The 17,611-nt window shown below is 46.3% G+C and overlaps 1 protein-coding gene across 2 annotated transcripts in view; it reads right to left on the reverse strand.

Annotated features, from left to right (window-relative positions):
* The window catches only part of DAAM1 (dishevelled associated activator of morphogenesis 1), a 172,680-nt gene that overhangs the window by 42,837 nt on the left and 112,232 nt on the right, over positions 1-17,611 (reverse strand). For both annotated transcript variants that reach the window (XM_060271207.2, XM_035104035.3), the window contains exons 5-10: positions 9,734-9,828; positions 7,166-7,499; positions 5,266-5,376; positions 4,514-4,617; positions 3,680-3,746; positions 2,241-2,358 (exon numbers count right to left, since the gene is read on the reverse strand). In XM_060271207.2, coding sequence (XP_060127190.2) covers positions 2,241-2,358; positions 3,680-3,746; positions 4,514-4,617; positions 5,266-5,376; positions 7,166-7,499; positions 9,734-9,828 — 829 coding nt within the window. The remainder of the gene's footprint in view (positions 1-2,240; positions 2,359-3,679; positions 3,747-4,513; positions 4,618-5,265; positions 5,377-7,165; positions 7,500-9,733; positions 9,829-17,611) is intronic.

A 17,611-nucleotide genomic window follows, 5' to 3' on the forward strand; every position in this document is an offset into this window, starting at 1 on the left:
TGGAACGAATTAAATTCGTCTAGCGGGGCACCACTGTAATAATATTTAAGAGTCTATGGGATTACCCAGCACACAACTTTTGAATCAAATATCAGGGAAGCTGAGCTAGATATGGGACGTCTAGGAAAACTAAGGCAAATCCAGAGCAACTGGATGTAATTGAGAAAATCTTCCGTGCAGATGATTGCAGTGACAACAGAGCTTGAACGTTTTTCCTGGATGCTCCAGGGGGTGTGTATATATATATAAAAAACACCCAAAATCCATTGTTTATAAAATTTGTTGCTGTTGTTTGGGATAGCAGCTGTTGTTGTTCGAGGGAAGAGGAATGGCACACAATCAATTTAAGCTACCTCTTACGTTGTCAGAGAACTCAGCGGCTTCCATTGTGTTCCCATGAGCGGAACTTCGCTCATGCTGACATGAGCAGGGGGGGGGGGTGTTTTTCAAGGATTTCTCCTCCCCACCCCCACCCCATAGCCCCTTGAAAACCTGTTCCAGGGAGTTGGGGAGGGGGGGGGGAATCCTCTAGAACAGCACAGGAAGCGGCTGCAGGAGGGAAGGGGGAAATGGAGCATAAATCGCCTCCAGCCCCCCACTTCCTTCAGTGGGAAGAGGCTTTGCTAGATTGCGTTTTCATTGCAAATGAGGAGCGCCAAAGTTTTGACTTTGCAGATTTTAACATATATTCATGCTGGTGTATGCAAGATAGTGTAGAGGAGGGCAGAAGGTGTTTTTTGGGGGGGGGATAATTAGGGGTTGTATCTAGCAAAAAAGGGACCAACTCACGAGCAGAAAAAGGGACCAACTCACGAGGAGACCCTACTTTCCTTCAATCTTGCAGTCCAAGCTGCACCCCGTCCCTCTCCTCCCATTGCAAGCACTCATCCCAGTTTTTTAAATAAATGCTACGAATCCAGTCTTGTCATTTTGTCTTCTCTTGCCAGGATTAAGAAGCCTTCTCCGCGCCCTTTGGGGCAGATGAGGTTGTCCTTAAAATTTTGGGGGCAGTATTGAACTAATTCAAGGGGGCAGTATTGAACTGGAGAAGGAACTGGCAAGCCACTCCAGTATCCCTGCCAAGAAAACTCCATGGACAAAGACAACAGGCATATAAAAGTTATGACGCTGGAAGATGAGCCCCTCAGGTCGGAAGGCGTCCAACATGCTACTGAGGAAGAGCGGAGGACAAGTACAAGTAGATTCAGAGCTGATGAAGCGGCTGGGCCAAAGCCGAAAGGACGCTCAGTTGCGGATATGCCTGGAAGCGAAAGGAAAGTCCGATGCTGTAAAGAAAAATATTGCATAGGAACCTGGAATGTAAGAACCATGAGTGGAGGTAAGCTGGATGTGGTCAAAAATGAGATGACAAGAATAAATATAGACATCCTGGGCATCAGTGAACTAAAATGGAAGGGAATGGGCGAATTCAGTTCGGGTGACTATCGTATCTACTACTGTGGGCAGGAATCCTGTAGTAGAAATGGAGTGGCCCTCATAGTCAACCAAAGAATGGCAAAAGCTGTAATGGGATGCAATCTCAAAAATGACAGAATGATCTCGATACGAATCCAAGGCAGACCTTTTAACATCACAGTAATCCAAGTTTATGCACCAACTACCGGAGCTGAAGAAAGAAGACAGGAGTGCCTGGCGTGCTATGGTCCATGGGGTCACGAAGAGTCGGACACGACTAAACGACTAAACAACAACAATTGAACTAATTAACTGCGCAACCAGAACGAGTTCGGCTTGAGCAAGGCAACTGCCCACCTATCTCTCCCCCCCGCCATCCCCAATTCTGTCTCAGAACAGTTTTAAAGGGTGCACAGCGACAAGAAAAAGGGAGAATGTTCTGCTGCGCAAGTAGAAATCCTTGAGATGATTCAATGTCCCCCTTAGCGCTACTTTGATTGCAAGCCATATTTCCCATTTCTGATCAAGAGGACACTATTCCATTCATCATGAGGACAGCAGCCCATTCATCCACTTCCGTAGAGAGGGGCTGAAATGAGCATAGACACAAACAGTCCTTCGAAATAATGTGATACATAGCCTATAGATGTTGCTGCTTTCGCAGAACATTGAAGATTTAAGCAACCCGTTCTAATAACCCTTATGGAACACATTGTAGATACAACACTTCCAACTTCAGTCAACAGAAAACAAGGGCCCCGAAACCACCCACAGCCTGCTTTCCATGTACAGATACAAAAATACATCTCTATATATTTACTCACAAGGCATTTGGAGACAGTGATGTAGGATAGACATGAAGTGTGGGTACGCTTCTGTATGGGTCAGCCGCTTCCTCGTGAGCTCAAACATCTGGGTTGCACTTTTCGTATCTATATGGACCTGTGTTAGGATAGGCAGAAGGTTACGTTTCGTATTTCCACGCCCCAAGTGTGGCTTGACATTGGCACAGGGAGTCAAAAGTTGCTGCCCTCAATTGCACTAAACCCAGAACAATCTGTCTTCAGATCAGGTCTTTACTATATAATAATAATAATAATAATAATAATAATAATAATAATAATAAATTTTATTTATACCCCGCCCTCCCCAGTCAAAAACCGGGCTCAGGGCGGCTCACACCAACAAAACCACAATAAAACATAAAAACAATTAATTAAAATACAGATTAAAATACAGTATTATAGTTTAAAATGCAGCCTCATTTCAAGTAGTCCATAAATCCAGGCCATGAGGGAGGAAAGCACAGGGGTCAGGCTAAGTCCAACCCAAAGGCCAGGAGGAACAGCTCTGTCTTGCAGGCCCTGCGGAAAGATGACAAATCCCGCAGGGCCCTGGTCTCCTGGGAAAGAGCGTTCCACCAAGTTGGGGCCAATACTGAATAGGCCCTGGCTCTAGTAGAGGCCAATCTAGCCGCCTTATGGCTCGGGATCTCCAAAGTATTGTTGTTTGTGGACCTTAAGGTCCTCCGTGGGGCATACCAGGAGAGGCGGTCCCATATATAGGTGGGGGCAGGTGTGCACACACATTTCTCTCCCCCCACCCCCATGAATGTTCAAAATTTTGCACATGTGCATGTTCACAATCCCAGTCAAGATTCTCCAGGTCTACAAGTACTCTTGACACGGAATATAGAATTGTAGCGTTGGAAGTGTCACCCAGTCCAATCTCCTGAAATGCAGGAATCACAGCTAAAGAAACCCCGAGATATGGCCACCCAACCTCTGTTCAAAAACCGACGACAAAGGTGAGTCCACCATTTCCCAAGGTAGTCCATTCCGCTGTCAAACAGATGTGAGTGCTGATGTTTGGTAAGACGCGGCAATCACCACCACTCTATGTCCAAGTCATGGTGAAAGCATTATGACTTTCAAGCCACTATCGTGGGATTTCCCCTCGCTTCCATTTTTATGTAAATTTCGACATTCGCTGTAAAATTCATACAGTGCTCAGGAGTGAGATTCACTTATAGCGGTGCTGAGCGCATTTGGGATGGGGGGTGTTGTGAAAATGCTCATTTAAAAGCACCCCGCGTGCCCACCCCATTTTCAGGGGTCACTGCAAAGGGATTTACGGTAGTTCTTACAGTGATTCGCAGCAGGTAGAATTCTATCCTTTTTTATTCTTACAACCAGAAAGAACAAAACAAAACAACAACAACATCCAGCGCCAGAGTAGTTAGGATGGATGGATGCATACATACCAGTTCAAATCTTTTGGCAAACTCCAATTCATCTTCATTTCTGAGCATTTCAAAAAAGTCTAAATGCCTGGGGAGGAGATAAGAGTCAACACACATTTATTGTAATGGGCTATTTAATCGATCTTGCAAAAAAAAAAAAAGGCTTATACTACTACTGTATTCCTATTTAGGAATTTCTAGAGCAGGCAAGCCATTTATTGACATTTCATCCAGTAGAGTTTGAAGCCCTTACATAATCCATCCTCTTAACAACAACGCAAGGCTTCCGATTCTTGCTCAAATTTGTGTGTGGGATTTTAGGCAGCCAAACATACCTGCCAGTAAGTAAGGGGTTAGGGACCGCAGAGGTGTACATCTCTAGAGAAGACTGTTTTATTATTAGGCTGTCTGCCAGTATGCTTTTTATGACGTTTTTATCATTGGTGTTCTGTAATGTGTTTTTAATGTTGTACACCGCCCTGGGATCTTTTGATAATGGGCGGTATGTAAATTGAATTAACAACAACAACAACATTGCCCAGTTGCCTGAGAAAAGACCAATAAGTGCACGAGTTCAACAAAGTAAAACAAAATTGCAAGGGGGGTGAGGGGAGATTGTAAAGCATTTTGCAAACTAATAATATGGCATAAATTTGGCTGGCAACTGCTCTTAAGTACTGCTGGCATTAGGCATGTTTCAAGAAATATTCAGCTACCATTTGAACTTGTAATTGGAATGCTTCAGCCTGAAGTTGGATACAAACACAAAATCCAGCAAGAATGAAGAAGGAGGCAATATTTTTGGGGGGGGGGGGGCGGGACCTCACAGGCTACAAACCAGTCAAATACACTTACCTATCTAATGTGGAGTTTTCATGTTCTCTTAATTTGTCAATCACAGGCTGAATCCCAAGCATGAGGAATTCATATCGAAGGTGGAGTCTGAAGTCCAGGCTTTCCTGGAAAAGAGGAGACCTGATTTGAATATCCTTTTAGATGCCAACCTGGTGTCTTCCTGCTGTTCTCGACTACAACTCCCACCATCCCCCGGCCAGAAGGGAAGAGGCGGCAGAAACGAGCCAATCTTATTTTAGACACACCAGGAAAGAGGGTCGGAATCAAACGCTAAGCACTTGGGCTTCCTGCCCCCCAATGGAATTTTGGGGTTCCTCTGGCAAGGTACCCTTCATGTGTTCCCAGAAGTAAGGCTGTGCAAAATTACCAGCCTCTATCATGCACCTAAGCTTTCTCAGGAACTCTGTTGAGGGGAAGGGGAAGAGAGAAGGAGGGAGAGGGAGAAAGAAAGAAAGAAAGAAAATGAAAGGATGGATGGAAGGAAGGAAAGGAGAGGAGGATCAACCTTAGACAACCTCCACCTGCCTGCCTTCCTACTTACAAGAGCTCAGGAGGCGTCACTCCTTGCCAGCTCCCCCCCCCATCTCAGTACTGCCCCTTATAGCATGGAGGAGAATAGGGGCAAAACTAGGATTAGCTGGCTCTGCCGGCCATTGCCTCTGGCGCCACCTCCTGTTGGACCTCCACCCCACCAGCCAAAGTGGTCGACAGCCTCCGTGGTTGAAACATATCCCTCCAGCCCCCAAACTTACCACTCCAGCCCCTTGGCTTAGAACTGCGTTGATGAAGGACATAATAGCCGTCTTGAGGCTCACTTCGTCCCGGTATCGGCCTGTGCTTCGGTCCAGGTCATTTATTAGTGTCTGCGGGGTGCAAGGTTTTAAATTAATGATGTCTACAGGTGCAGAAGTACAGGGGCAATATGCCACGAATGCAAACCCATTGCATTAAGGAAAAAAGAACTAGTTTTTTTATGCTGAGGATCACAAAAAAATAAAATAAATAAAATGGCCCACCCATACAGCTTCCCCCACTGTGGAGTGTTCCAGGTGTTTTGGGCAGCTCCCAGGTGCTGCCAAAACATCTGTGAGACAAAACATCTGTAGGACAAACCTTGGGGAAGGCTGGGTTGGAATTACCTGTCCATGCTAACAAACTGGCTGGAGATAGCTTTTGCATATTTTGACAGAACCACAGAGTCTCTGAGTTAAGCATCCATTAACTAAGTGCAAGAATCAATACTGTTATTGTTCTTTATTGAATTTGTATACTGCTCTTCATCCGTAGATCTCACGATGGTTCACAGCATAAAAATACAATGTAAAAACAAGAGCGAAAGAGCAAACCAATAACCCTCCCCCCTCAACCCTGTTGATATATGGTAGCTTCCAAGCGGTTTTCTCAGGTGTCAATCAAACAACCACCCTATTCTTGTGACCATGCATTTTGATATTGTGTTTTAAATTGTTGCAACCTGCCCTGGGACCTTAAGGTGAAGGGCAGATGATGCCGCTGAAATAATGCAGTAATAATAATTATAATTATAATAATAATTCGTATACAGTCCTATACCTGCAGTTCTCAGGGCAGTTCACAACCTAAAATCACAATATAAAAACACAAAATTCATAATAAAAACAAAAACAGCCCAACAACCCCCCAAAACACATTTTAAAAGGGCACTGGAAGTCAGTGAGCCAAATGCCTGGTTAAAGAGGAACATTATCACCTGGCACCTAAAGGTATATAATGAAGGAGCCAGGCGAGTCTCCCTGGGGAGAGCGTTCCACAAACGGGGAGCCAGTTTGAGATGACCCCAGACAGTATTAAAAAATAAATCCAAATATTGCGAAAACTGATGTGACGAATTTAATTCGTTCCACGAGTCTTTTCTTATAACGAAAAATTCGTCTAGCGAATCCCATAGGAATGCATTGAAATTTTTTTTGATTTTTTTTTGCCCATAGGAACGCATTAATTGAATTTCAATGCATTCCTATGGGAAACCGCGATTCGCTAGACGAATTTTTCGTAAAACAAATTCGTCTAGCGAGGCAACCTCCACTAGGAAAAACCTTTCATTAAGCGGAAATTTCATTAAGCAGGGCATTCGTTAAGCGAGGCACCACTGTAGAACTCAACACACTATGTAAAAGTTAATACTGGACACAGAGGATAAGTTTTAAAGCATGGGTAGGCAAACTAAGGCCCCGGGGGCTGGATCCAGCCCAATCACCTTCTAAATCCAGCCTGCGGACGGTCTGGGAATCATTGTGTTTTTACATGAGTAGAATGTGTCCTTTTATTTAAAGTGCATCACTGGGTTATTTGTGGGGCATAGGAATTCGTTCAATTCCCCCCCCCCCAAAAAAAATTTAGTCCGGCCCCCCACAAGGTCTGAGGGACATTGGACCGGCCCCCTGCTGAAAAAGTTTGTTGATCCCTGCTTTAAAGGGTTGGTGGAAGCAGAGGTTGCTTGTCCAACTGCTGCATTGCGTGGTTTCAAAAACTGTAAGCCCTTTTTGATCAGATATAATCTGTGGGGCAAAAGAAGCCCTGATACTCCGTGGAAAGGGGGAAAAAGGTCTCTCCAACTGCCTTCATTCTCTCCCAACGTACAACCGACTTAAGTGGCAAGAGGCCAGTCCGTACCTGAAAGCGAGTTCTTTCGCTGGCGTATTTTTGGTAGTGCACCATGGCTTCCAGCACCTTCTTGTGACCTCCAGGGACCAGGCACACAGCACCCATGATTTCTAGCACGGCCACCTTGGTCTTAATGTTTTCCGTGCTCAAGCTCTGAGCTATCACATTGATGCTCTCCAAGTGGGCCAGGACATGAGCTCTCCCCAGAGAGTTGTTCATCAGAGCTTTGATGCACCCGATGAGAGAGGTATGTATCCGAGACTCGGAGGTCTCGTAGTCCATGCTCTTCAGGAAGTTCAGAATGCACGTCAAGCCATCCAGGTCGATAAACCTGGTCACAAACCTGCCAGAAACAGATCGCCATGAATACAAGAGGGTTCGTCAGGGGGGAAAAAACACACACACAACGCAAATTACAAATTACATTAAGCAGAGGTTGGATGGTCATCTGTCCTGGATGCTTTAACCTCCAGAAGCTGTTGGATTCCAGCTCCCCAAATGGCCAATGGTCAGAAATCACTGGAGTCAGGGCTTTTTTTCAGCCCGAGTGCAGTTCCGGCACCTCTCAGGTGGTGGGTGGCATTGTGGGGTGGGCTTCCTGACATAATAATAATAATAATAATAATAATAATAATAATAATAATAATAATAATAATTTATACCCCGCCCATCTGACCGGGTTCCCCCAGCCACTCTGGGCGGCTTCCAACAAAACATTAAAATACAGAAATCCATCAAACATTAAGAGCTTCCCTAAACAAGGCTGCCTTGAGATGCCTTCTAAAGGTCTGGTAATTGTTATTCTCTTTGACCTCTGGTGGGAGGGCGTTCCACAGGGTGGGTGCCACTACCGAGAAGGCCCTCTGCCTGGTTCCCTGTAACTTGGCTTCTCGTAGTGAGGGAACCGCAGAAGGCCCTTGGCGCGTGACCTCAGTGTCCGGGCAGAACGATGGGGGAGGAGATGCTCCTTCAGGTATACTGGACATGGTCCTGCTGTCTTCTGCTGCCACCAGTTGCCAGAGTGGGAAAGGGGAAGCAGACAGGATGGGAGGCTGGGGAGAGTGTCGTGAAATTCTACTCAGTATTGTTCCAGAGTAGATTCCAATGTATGGTTAGCAGAGTAAAAGCTTAAACAAGTGTCAGTTTGCATTTATTGGTACAGAAAGTATTGATCTGATGTGTAGAGATCTTTGCTATTCTGCTTAATTCAAGGGGGTTCCGGAAGCTTCTCTGTGTGAAAGAAACAAGCAGAAGGTTCATGATGTTTGGGTACAGCTGGCTTAAACTGGTTCCCTTATCTCTTTCTGTCAAGGTCATGCTGACTATAAAAGTAGGGCCAGAAGGAGCCTGGGTTTCACTTTTCTCTTTCTATCTCTCTTCCTTCTGGTGTGGTGTTCTGTACATAGTATGCTATAGTGCTAAAGTTTAGACCAGGCATCCCCAAACTGCGGCCCTCCAGATGTTTTGGCCTACAACTCCCATGATCCCTAGCTAACAGGACCAGTGGTCAGGGATGATGGGAATTGTAGTCCAAAACATCTGGAGGGCCGAAGTTTGGGGATGCCTGGTTTAGACTTATTATAAGTTATTGTAAGTTTAAGTTAAGTTTGCTGCAACTGGATTTCATATGGTCAGGGCCAATCCTGAATGTATTGGATTTGTGACCATTATTCTCATTTGCCTTCAGTAGCAGTAGTAAACTCGGCTGAATGAAACACAATTGCCTCTGGTCTATTTTTGGGGAATCCCGCAACGTGTTTTAAGTTTTTACTCTGCTAACTATGCATTGGAGTTCTGTTCTGGATCAATATTGAGTAAAATTCTATGACAGAGAGGTCACGGCAAGTCTGAGCCTCGAGGACACCGGCCCTCAGCCACAGTTTCTGGCTCCTCCTCCTCCTCCTCCGGGAGGCTGTGTGCCGGCCCGGCTGTGTGCGTGTCGCCTTTGACTGGGAATGCGCCTCTGGTTTGGGCTCAGGCGACAGTAACACATGTGTGGGTGTACGCTGTTCCACTGGCTGCCCCTCTTCCTTCTCCCTTTCCCTCATGGAAAGGGGGCTGGCGGGGGATGAAGAGAGAATGGGAGGCGTGCATAGGCAGGTGGGTGGGCTTGACATAGCACCCCCAGGGAAACACCTTTGCCAGGAGTGGTTGAGGCTACTAGCGACGACGGCTCAGTGGAACCTGCAGGGTCAGAGTGAGTCTATCACTATGGACAAGAGGCACAGCTCCCTATAAGGTGGTGCAGCCCAGAATCTAGTCGCATGGTTTTTGCTTCAAGAGGGCAGCGGCAGCAGCGTCTAGGTTGGTGAGTCCCGGCACTTTTTGTTCAAGAAAAAAAAGTGCCGGCCAGAGTTATAACCCAGTAACATCTGTCTCTGGCCTAGTGATGTCTACTCAGCTCCTTTCGGCAAACTTGGCAATGACTGACCAGAACCTTATGAGATTAACATTAAGAGTTCTTTGGCTAGAGAATCAATTCCAGGAACCCTTTTGCTAGAGAACCAATAGGAAAGCAAGCAGTTGAACCAATAGGAAAGCAAGGAGTTGGGCAGCAAAGCAAGGGAAATCATTTGCCTCATTGGTTTGGTCCTCAGCGCCGTCTTCAAACTCTCGATGGTTTTGCTGCGCTCTTCTTCATCTTCTTTTTCCAAAGCAATCAACGATTTTCTCTGCAAAAGTTAAAAAGAAAATCACCACAAGAAATAAATGAGGCACAGCCAGCTTATTTGCATACCGCATTTTGCACGGAAGCCATAATAACTCACAATAAACATCCCAGCACAAAGTGAAGTTTGACAGGTCAGCAAGTAAAAGCTAATTTAAAATGTGTCAAAGATTTAAGGGAGCACCACAAAACCTACCAGTATACGTCAGTTTAACCATAACGGGAATCTCTCCGGCTTAATACATGCCTACATTGACCTGTGACCCTCGAAGATTTGACCATGGGCCAAATGTGGCCCTCAACCCAAAAAAGGTTAGCCACCCTTGAGTTTTGAGTATCTCAAGTAGCAGAAGTGGATTGGAAAAGACCCCTTTCTGAGATCCTGGAGAGCTGCTGCTGGACATTGGATTGTACTGGGCTGGTTAGACCAATGATCCAAAAGCAGAGGGTAATCAGGATCTACTGGCGCATCTGAGAGATTTGCAGTAGATCAGCAAAAAAGGCAGACTCCCAATTGTTTAGTAACACTAATAACAAAAAGAGACTCCGGTGCCCTGTAAATTACCCTACTAATTTCAGAAAGCTTGCGGGGAAAACCAGGAGTGGATTTTTGTGTGACGGGACTGGGTGCTCAGTTCTAGCACTGATTCCTAAGCTAAGCATGTGCACAGAGGGCCCCTATTCTTTACTTCCAGGAGTATGTTGCTCTACCACTGCAAGTCACTGGTTTGCACCAGGCTCTGACTGGTGGACCTCAACGGCAGGTGGTGGTGGAGCAAATTGATCCTGTGAGCCTAAAGTCTGTGCAGGCGTGATCTAAAAGCAGATTCATATGCTTGCATTTCCGTTGCTTTGTGACACCCTGTTTAATATGCAACAATTCATACCGAGCTGAAATATATTCAGCCCCACAGCAACCGATTCTGTAGGAAGTTAATGCTAATGAAACAGAAGAGAAATCACAGAGGACAAGGAGCAAGGGCAGAGAAGCATTTAACGGCACACTAGCAATTAAGCCATATTTAATTTCATTTAGCAATATAGCATTATTAGCATAGTGCCTGCTTATAGCCCAAATGGCCTCTATTGTGCCTAGTACATGAGTCTAAATGGACACAGGAGATCAAATGGTTTCTGATTTGATCTCAGAAAGCCCCGCTATTCCTTGTTGTTGTTGTTGTTTAGTCGTTCAGTTGTGTCCGGCGCTTTGTCACCCCATGGACCAGAGCACGCCAGGCACTCCTGTCTTCCACTGCCTCCCGCAGTTTGCTCAAACTCATGTTCGTAGCTTTGAGAACACTGTCCAATCATCTCGTCCTCTGTCGTCCCCTTCTCCTTGTGCCCTCCATCTTTCCCAACATCAGGGTCTTTTCCAGGGAGTCCTCTCTTCTCATGAGGTGGCCAAAGTATTGGAGCCTCAGCTTCAGGATCTGTCCTTCCAGTGAGCACTTAGGGCTGATTTCCTTCAGAATGGATCGGTTTGATCTTCTTGCAGTCCCTGGGACTCTCAAGAGTCTCCTCCAGCACTTCGGCGATCAGCCTTCTTTATGGTCCAGCTCTCACTTCCATACATCACTACTGGGAAAACCATAGCTTTAACTATACGGGCCTTTGTTGGCAAGGTGATGTCTCTGCTTTTTAAGGTGCTGTCTAAGTTTGTCATTGCTTTTCTCCCAAGAAGCAGGCGTCTTTTAATAAAATTTCGTGACTGCTGTCACCACCTGCAGTGATCATGGAACCCAAGAAAGTAAAATCTCTCACTGCCTCCATTTCTTCCCCTTCTATTTGCCATGAGGTGATGGGACCAGTGGCCATGATATCGGTTTTTTGATGTTGAGCTTCAGGCCATATTTTGCACTCTCCTCTTTCACCCTCATTAAAAGGTTCTTTAATTCCTCCTCACTTTCTGCCATCAAGGTTGTGTCATCAGTATATCTGAGGTTGTTGATATTTCTTCCGACATTCTTAATTCCGGCTTGGGATTCATCCAGTCCAGCCTTTCGCATGATGAATTCTGCATATAAGTTAAATAAGCAGCGAGACAATATACAGCCTTGTCGTACTCCTTTCCCAATTTTGAACCAACCAGTTGTTCCATATCCAGTTCTAACTGTAGCTTCTTGTCCCACATAGAGATTTCTCAGGAGACAGATGAGGTGATCAGGCACGCCCATTTCTTTAAGAACTTGCCATAGTTTGCTGTGGTCGACACAGTCAAAGGCTTTTGCATAGTCGATGAAGCAGAAGTAGACGTCTTTCTGGAACTCTCTAGCTTTCTCCATAATCCAGCACATTTGCTATTTGGTCTCTGGTTTCTCTTCCCCTTCGAAATCCAGCTTGCACTTCTGGGAGTTCTCGGTCCACATACTGCCTAAGCCTGCCTTGTAGAATTTTACCGGTAAGCATAACCTTGCTAGCGTGTGAAATGAGCACAATTGTGCGGTAGTTGGAGCATTATTTGGCACTGCCCTTCTTTGGGATTGGGATGTAGACTGATCTCAAGGGTTATAAAATAAACCAGGCTAATTTCCTCAGGGGGTGATTGCCTGGGCGAAGGGCCATTAAGAAAACGAAGGAGAGGTGATGGGGCCATTAAGAGAGCAAAAGAGAGGGAACTCTGTGCCAGAACACCAATAGGCGAGTCCCCTCCTCCAGCTCACAGATAGTGAGACGGACAAAAGCCAGAGTTTAGAGTTGAAGAGTGCATGTAATGTGACCCAGAAGTAAAAAGTTGCAGGCTGAAAAGCCAGAGGGGCAAAGGAGGATGTTTTGATTTCTGCTAGAGTCCAAGGCTATGGGAGAAGCAAGACCCTTTGGCGTGCTGATGTTGTGAATCCCTCCATCGTATGCTCAGGTTGCATATAGGTGGAAATAAACCTGTGGAAATAAACCACATCTATGGAAGTGAGAGCTGGACCATAAAGAAGGCTGATCGCCGAAGAATTGATGCTTTTGAATTGTGGTGCTGGAGGAGACTCTTGAGAGTCCCATGGACTGCAAGAAGATAAAACCGATCCATTCTTAAGGAAATCAGCCCTGAGTGCTCCCTGGAAGGACAGATCATGAAGCTGAGGCTCCAATACTTTGGCCACCTCATGAGAAGAGAAGACTCCCTGGAAAAGACCCTGATGTTGGGAAAGATGGAGGGCACTAGGAGAAGGGGACGACAGAGGACGAGATGATTGGACAGTGTTCTCGAAGCTACGAACATGAGTCTGACCAAACTGCGGGAGGCAGTGCAAGACAGGAGTGCCTGGCGTGCTATGGTCCATGGGGTCACGACGAGTCGGACACGACTAAACGACTAAACAAGACAAAACATATCCTAAAGACACCACAGTCTCTGTTGTGCCTCATTTGCAAAAGGAAACAAGCCCTGGGGGAGCACTTGGAACCCCTGGAATCTTGCACTGCTTGGAGATTGGGGTGTCGTGCAACAATATGCAATCTCTAGCCGCAATGGCCCCGTTCCCTCTTGACTTTGTCATCTGCATCCCATGTTTGCTGTAAAGGGGACACTGCAAAGAGGAGCTCCTGGTGGCATTGCCAAGTTACCAAACAGAAACACGCACACATGCACACCACCTGCTGATATTCAAAGCTGCCCAGGCATTCTGCAGAGCACTTCAACATCAGAGAGTTTCATAAGGGATCTAATCAAGAGCACATTATCTTGTGCCCATGGCAAGTGGAAGAGTCCAAGGAAGGATTCTATAAGCTGCCTCCAAGCCTTTGCTCCATTGCCAGGGACATCTAAGAAAGGAATTCTTTTCTAATGTTTACTCAGCCTCTTCTTTCCCTCCCTCTTTTTTTTTGGGGGGGGGATGGAGAAAGCTGCCTGTATGCACAAAGGAAGTCAGACCCACTGGTCAACCTAGCTCAGTACCATCTGCTCTGACTGGCAGCAACTCTCCAGTGTTCCAGGCAGGGAGTCTCTCCCAGCCCTACTTGGAGATGCCAGGGATTGAACCTGGGACCTTCTGCATGCAAAGCAGATGCTCTGCCCACTGAGCTATACAGTCCTTTCCCTAAAAAGATGTCCTGCGCCACTGGGTCTATCTATCTTAGCCGACACGGACTGGCAGCACTTTCTGCCCTTCAGACTGTGACTTCTGCTCCCAAAATGTTTTCCTGCTTTTATAGCTCAGTTGGTAGGGTGCAAGACTCTTAAACTCATGGCTGTGGGTTTGAGCCCCACGTTGGGCAAAAAAATCCCTGCATTGCAGGGGGTTGGGCTAGGTGACCCTTGGGGGGTCCCTTCCAACTCTATGATTCTAGTTGTCCATAAGTATTAACTGGCCTCCACCACACTCAGTTGGGAGACCCTGCTTAAAGTCCCTCTTGAAGCTGTTATCCCCCCGCCTCATGGTATGTCCTGGCATTACTGAGCTGATTTCCTCCCGCACTCAGCTCTTGACTGTGAGGTGGTCGAACCCTAGTGCATGTGTGGTTTTCTTCTCCTGGAATCATCAAGGATGTTTCCCACATTCCTGAGATTATATAGACTGCACTGTGGAAGGGGAGTCAGGAAGCTATTGCCTTTTGCTATAGTCACTGCTTTTTCTCATTTTTCTCTCTGTTCAGCAAATGCTGTGTAGAAATAATTAAGTAAGTAAAACCTTTATTGGCATCAAACAAACTCGCAGACAAAATAATAACAGATTAAAACTGTCACTGTGGCAAACGCTGTGTTAAGAGAGAGAAGGGAATAATCCGCTATCCGCTTTCATGACAATGGGGCTTCTAATAATTCAGACGACTGCAGAGTACAATGACGAGAAAATAGTAAATTAAGATATTGAGCCACCATCTTGGTGAGGACCTGGTCCTTCCCCAGCAAAAGGAATTGTAAGATTTCCCGCTCTGGTCTCCTTCTGGGGATGCCGAGCCGGTCCAGGAATTGTTGATGAAGGTCGACGTAAAGATTACAATGAAAAACCATATGTAGAAGGCTTTCCACCTGAGGGTCATGACACGGACAGATCCTCTCGTGTAGAAATAATAATAATAAAATAATAATAATAATAATTTATACCCCGCCCTTCCCGGTTTAGAAACCGGGCTCAGGGCAGCTAACAACAAATACAAAACAACTTAAAAACAACGTAAAAGACACATCAATATAGCATCACCAGGGACACTGGCCAAGTTAGTCCTGCTAAGGCCAGCAAGGAGACCAGGGAAAATTTTTGATGTGGGGACCCAGAAGGGTTTCTTCATTAAAAAAAAGGAAAGGGGAAAGGGATGACAGATCAGGCTAAATTGAAGGCCAGGTGGAATAACACTGTGTTACAGGCCCTGCGGAAGGAGATCAAGTCCCGCAGGGCCCTAGTCTCATGGGACAGAGCATTCCACCAGGTCGGTGCCATCACTGAAAAGGCCCTGGCCCTTGTAGAGGATAGTCTGGCTTCTTTAGTAAGTTTGGTTGTGATGGAGGATATATCCTCCCTGTCTCCTGCTTCCCAAACCTTTTTTTTAAAAAAACCCACACAGGTATGCTGGGGATTGAAACTGGGACATTCTGTGTGCCAATCATGTGTCCTGCACCAATGAGCTACCGTCTCTTCCCATATGCTGAGTGGGTGGGCCAGGTGAACACCAAAACCCACCAAGTCCTTAGATCATCTCTCCTGTCCCAGTAGCCACATGGATTTGGTTTCACAGTGCCAGCAAGAAGAGATGTGGTCCAGCCATCTGTGCATAATGAAACTGGGATGGGTAGATATTGTGTGTGTCTATATAAAAAGTTGTTAACATTTCCTCTAAAGCCGTCTTGGAGGTGGTGATGCAATCCGACAGCTGTCACCGGGATGTTAGGGGAGGAAGCTGCCCTGCAGAAATGTTTAACCAATGATGTCATCCTTTCATGGCAGCAATTCACCGTAAAAATCCAAGGGGATAAGGTTTTTCTCTTAAGTGGAGCCGAAGTGTTTTATGTGCAATGGGGACACTGAACATTTGCAAGGCATTTTATGGTTCGAGCAGAGAAGTGCCCACATCTGAGAAGCTGAAAATCTGCAGCTATGTCCAGAACGCTAGATCTCACCACAAGTGAAGAAAAATCACACACACACACACACACACACACACACACACACACACACTCATGTATTTCACAAGTTTAGTGGCCCACAGTCGAGACTGCTTGCATCCAAAAGGATTTGGAGAGATCAGCACAAGGTAGAAAGCTTTCAAGCTGCCTCTGGTTTAAATGAGAATCAACTCATTTGTCTGAAATAGGACTACCCCAGGTTCCCACCCCCCTTTAGAAACGTGGTTCGTGTTTTTTTTAATGTTTTTATTTGTAATATTTTAGTGCTGCTCTGTATTGGAGGGGTTGATAACTCTGTCGTAGCTTGTCCTGGGACCAGTAGGAGCACACACCGAATCAGGCCATTGGGTCAATATTGTCAACACTGACTGGCAGCAGCTCTCCAGAATTCCAGACATTCCCTACCTGGGGATGCCAAGAATTGAACCCGGGGACCATCTGCATGCAAAACAGCTGCTCTTTTACTAAGTTGGGGTCCTTTCCCGAAAGATCTAGTAACATAGAAAGCTGGACCCTATGCATTGCAGGGGGTTGGACTAGATCAGGGGTGGCCACCTCCCAAGAGACTCTGATCTACTCACAGAGTTAAAAACTGGGAGTGATCTACCCCCTTTTGGGGGGTTCAGGTCAAAGCTGTTGAGTTTTTTTAAGGAAGGGAAGCCCTGTTTTTTTGAGTTTAGGTCAAACTTGTTGAGCTTCTTTTAGGAGGAAGGGAGGCCCATTTTTGTTTAGGGCTTCAGGTCATAGTTCAGCTTTTTTTAGGGAGGAGGAAAATTTTGGGTGAGCTTTTTTTAGGGGTGCCAGTGATCTAGCAGTGATCTACCACAGACATCCAGTGATCTACTGGTAGATCACAGTCTACCTGTTGGACGTGCCTGGACTAGATGAACCCCAGGCCCCCTTCCAACTCAACAGTTCTATGATTCTATGTTAAAACATTAAAATCTTCCCTAAACAGGGCTGCCATCTGATGTCTTCTAAAAGTCAGATAGTTGTTTATTTCCTTGACATCTGAAGGGAGGGCGTTCCACAGGGCAGGCGCCACCACCGAGAAGGCCCTCTGCCGGGTTCCCTGCAACCTCGCTTCTTGCAGTGAGGGAACTGGCAGAAGGCCCTTGGCACTGGACCTCAGTGCCCGGGCAGAGCGATGGAGGTGAAGACGCTCCTTCAGGGATACTGGACTGAGGCCGTTTGGGGCTTGGAAACATATCAGGAGCCAGTGTAGATCCTTTGGGACTGGTGTTAAATGGTCCTGGCAGCCACTCCCAGCCACCATTCTAGCTGCCTCATTCTAGATTAGTTGTAGTTTCCAAGTCACCTTCAAAGGTAGCCCCACATAGAGTGCATTGCAGTAGTCCAAGCAGGAGATAACCAGGGCATGCACCACTCTGGCGACAGTCCGCGGGCAGGTAGGGTCTCAGCTGGAGTACCAGATGGAACTGGTACAGCTGCCCTGGATATCTGTGAGTCCAAAATGACTCCCAGGCTGAGCACCTGGTCCTTCGGGGGCACAGGACTCCCCCACACCTGCCCACCCCCCAACTTCTGTGTTGTCGGGATTCAACCTCAATCCGTTCACCACCACCCATTTACCAACCTCCTCCAGACACTCAAACTGAACATTTGCCACTCTCACTGGTTCTGATTTAAAGGAGAGGTAGAGCTGGGTAGTTATAGTCTAGTAAAATCAGGCGAGTTCCGTGTTGGGCTATCCCTGGTTAAGCCACTCATCCCA

Source organism: Zootoca vivipara, chromosome 1 (assembly GCF_965207765.1).
Source record: "Zootoca vivipara chromosome 1, rZooViv2.hap1.1, whole genome shotgun sequence".
Taxonomy (NCBI): Eukaryota; Metazoa; Chordata; class Lepidosauria; order Squamata; family Lacertidae; genus Zootoca; species Zootoca vivipara.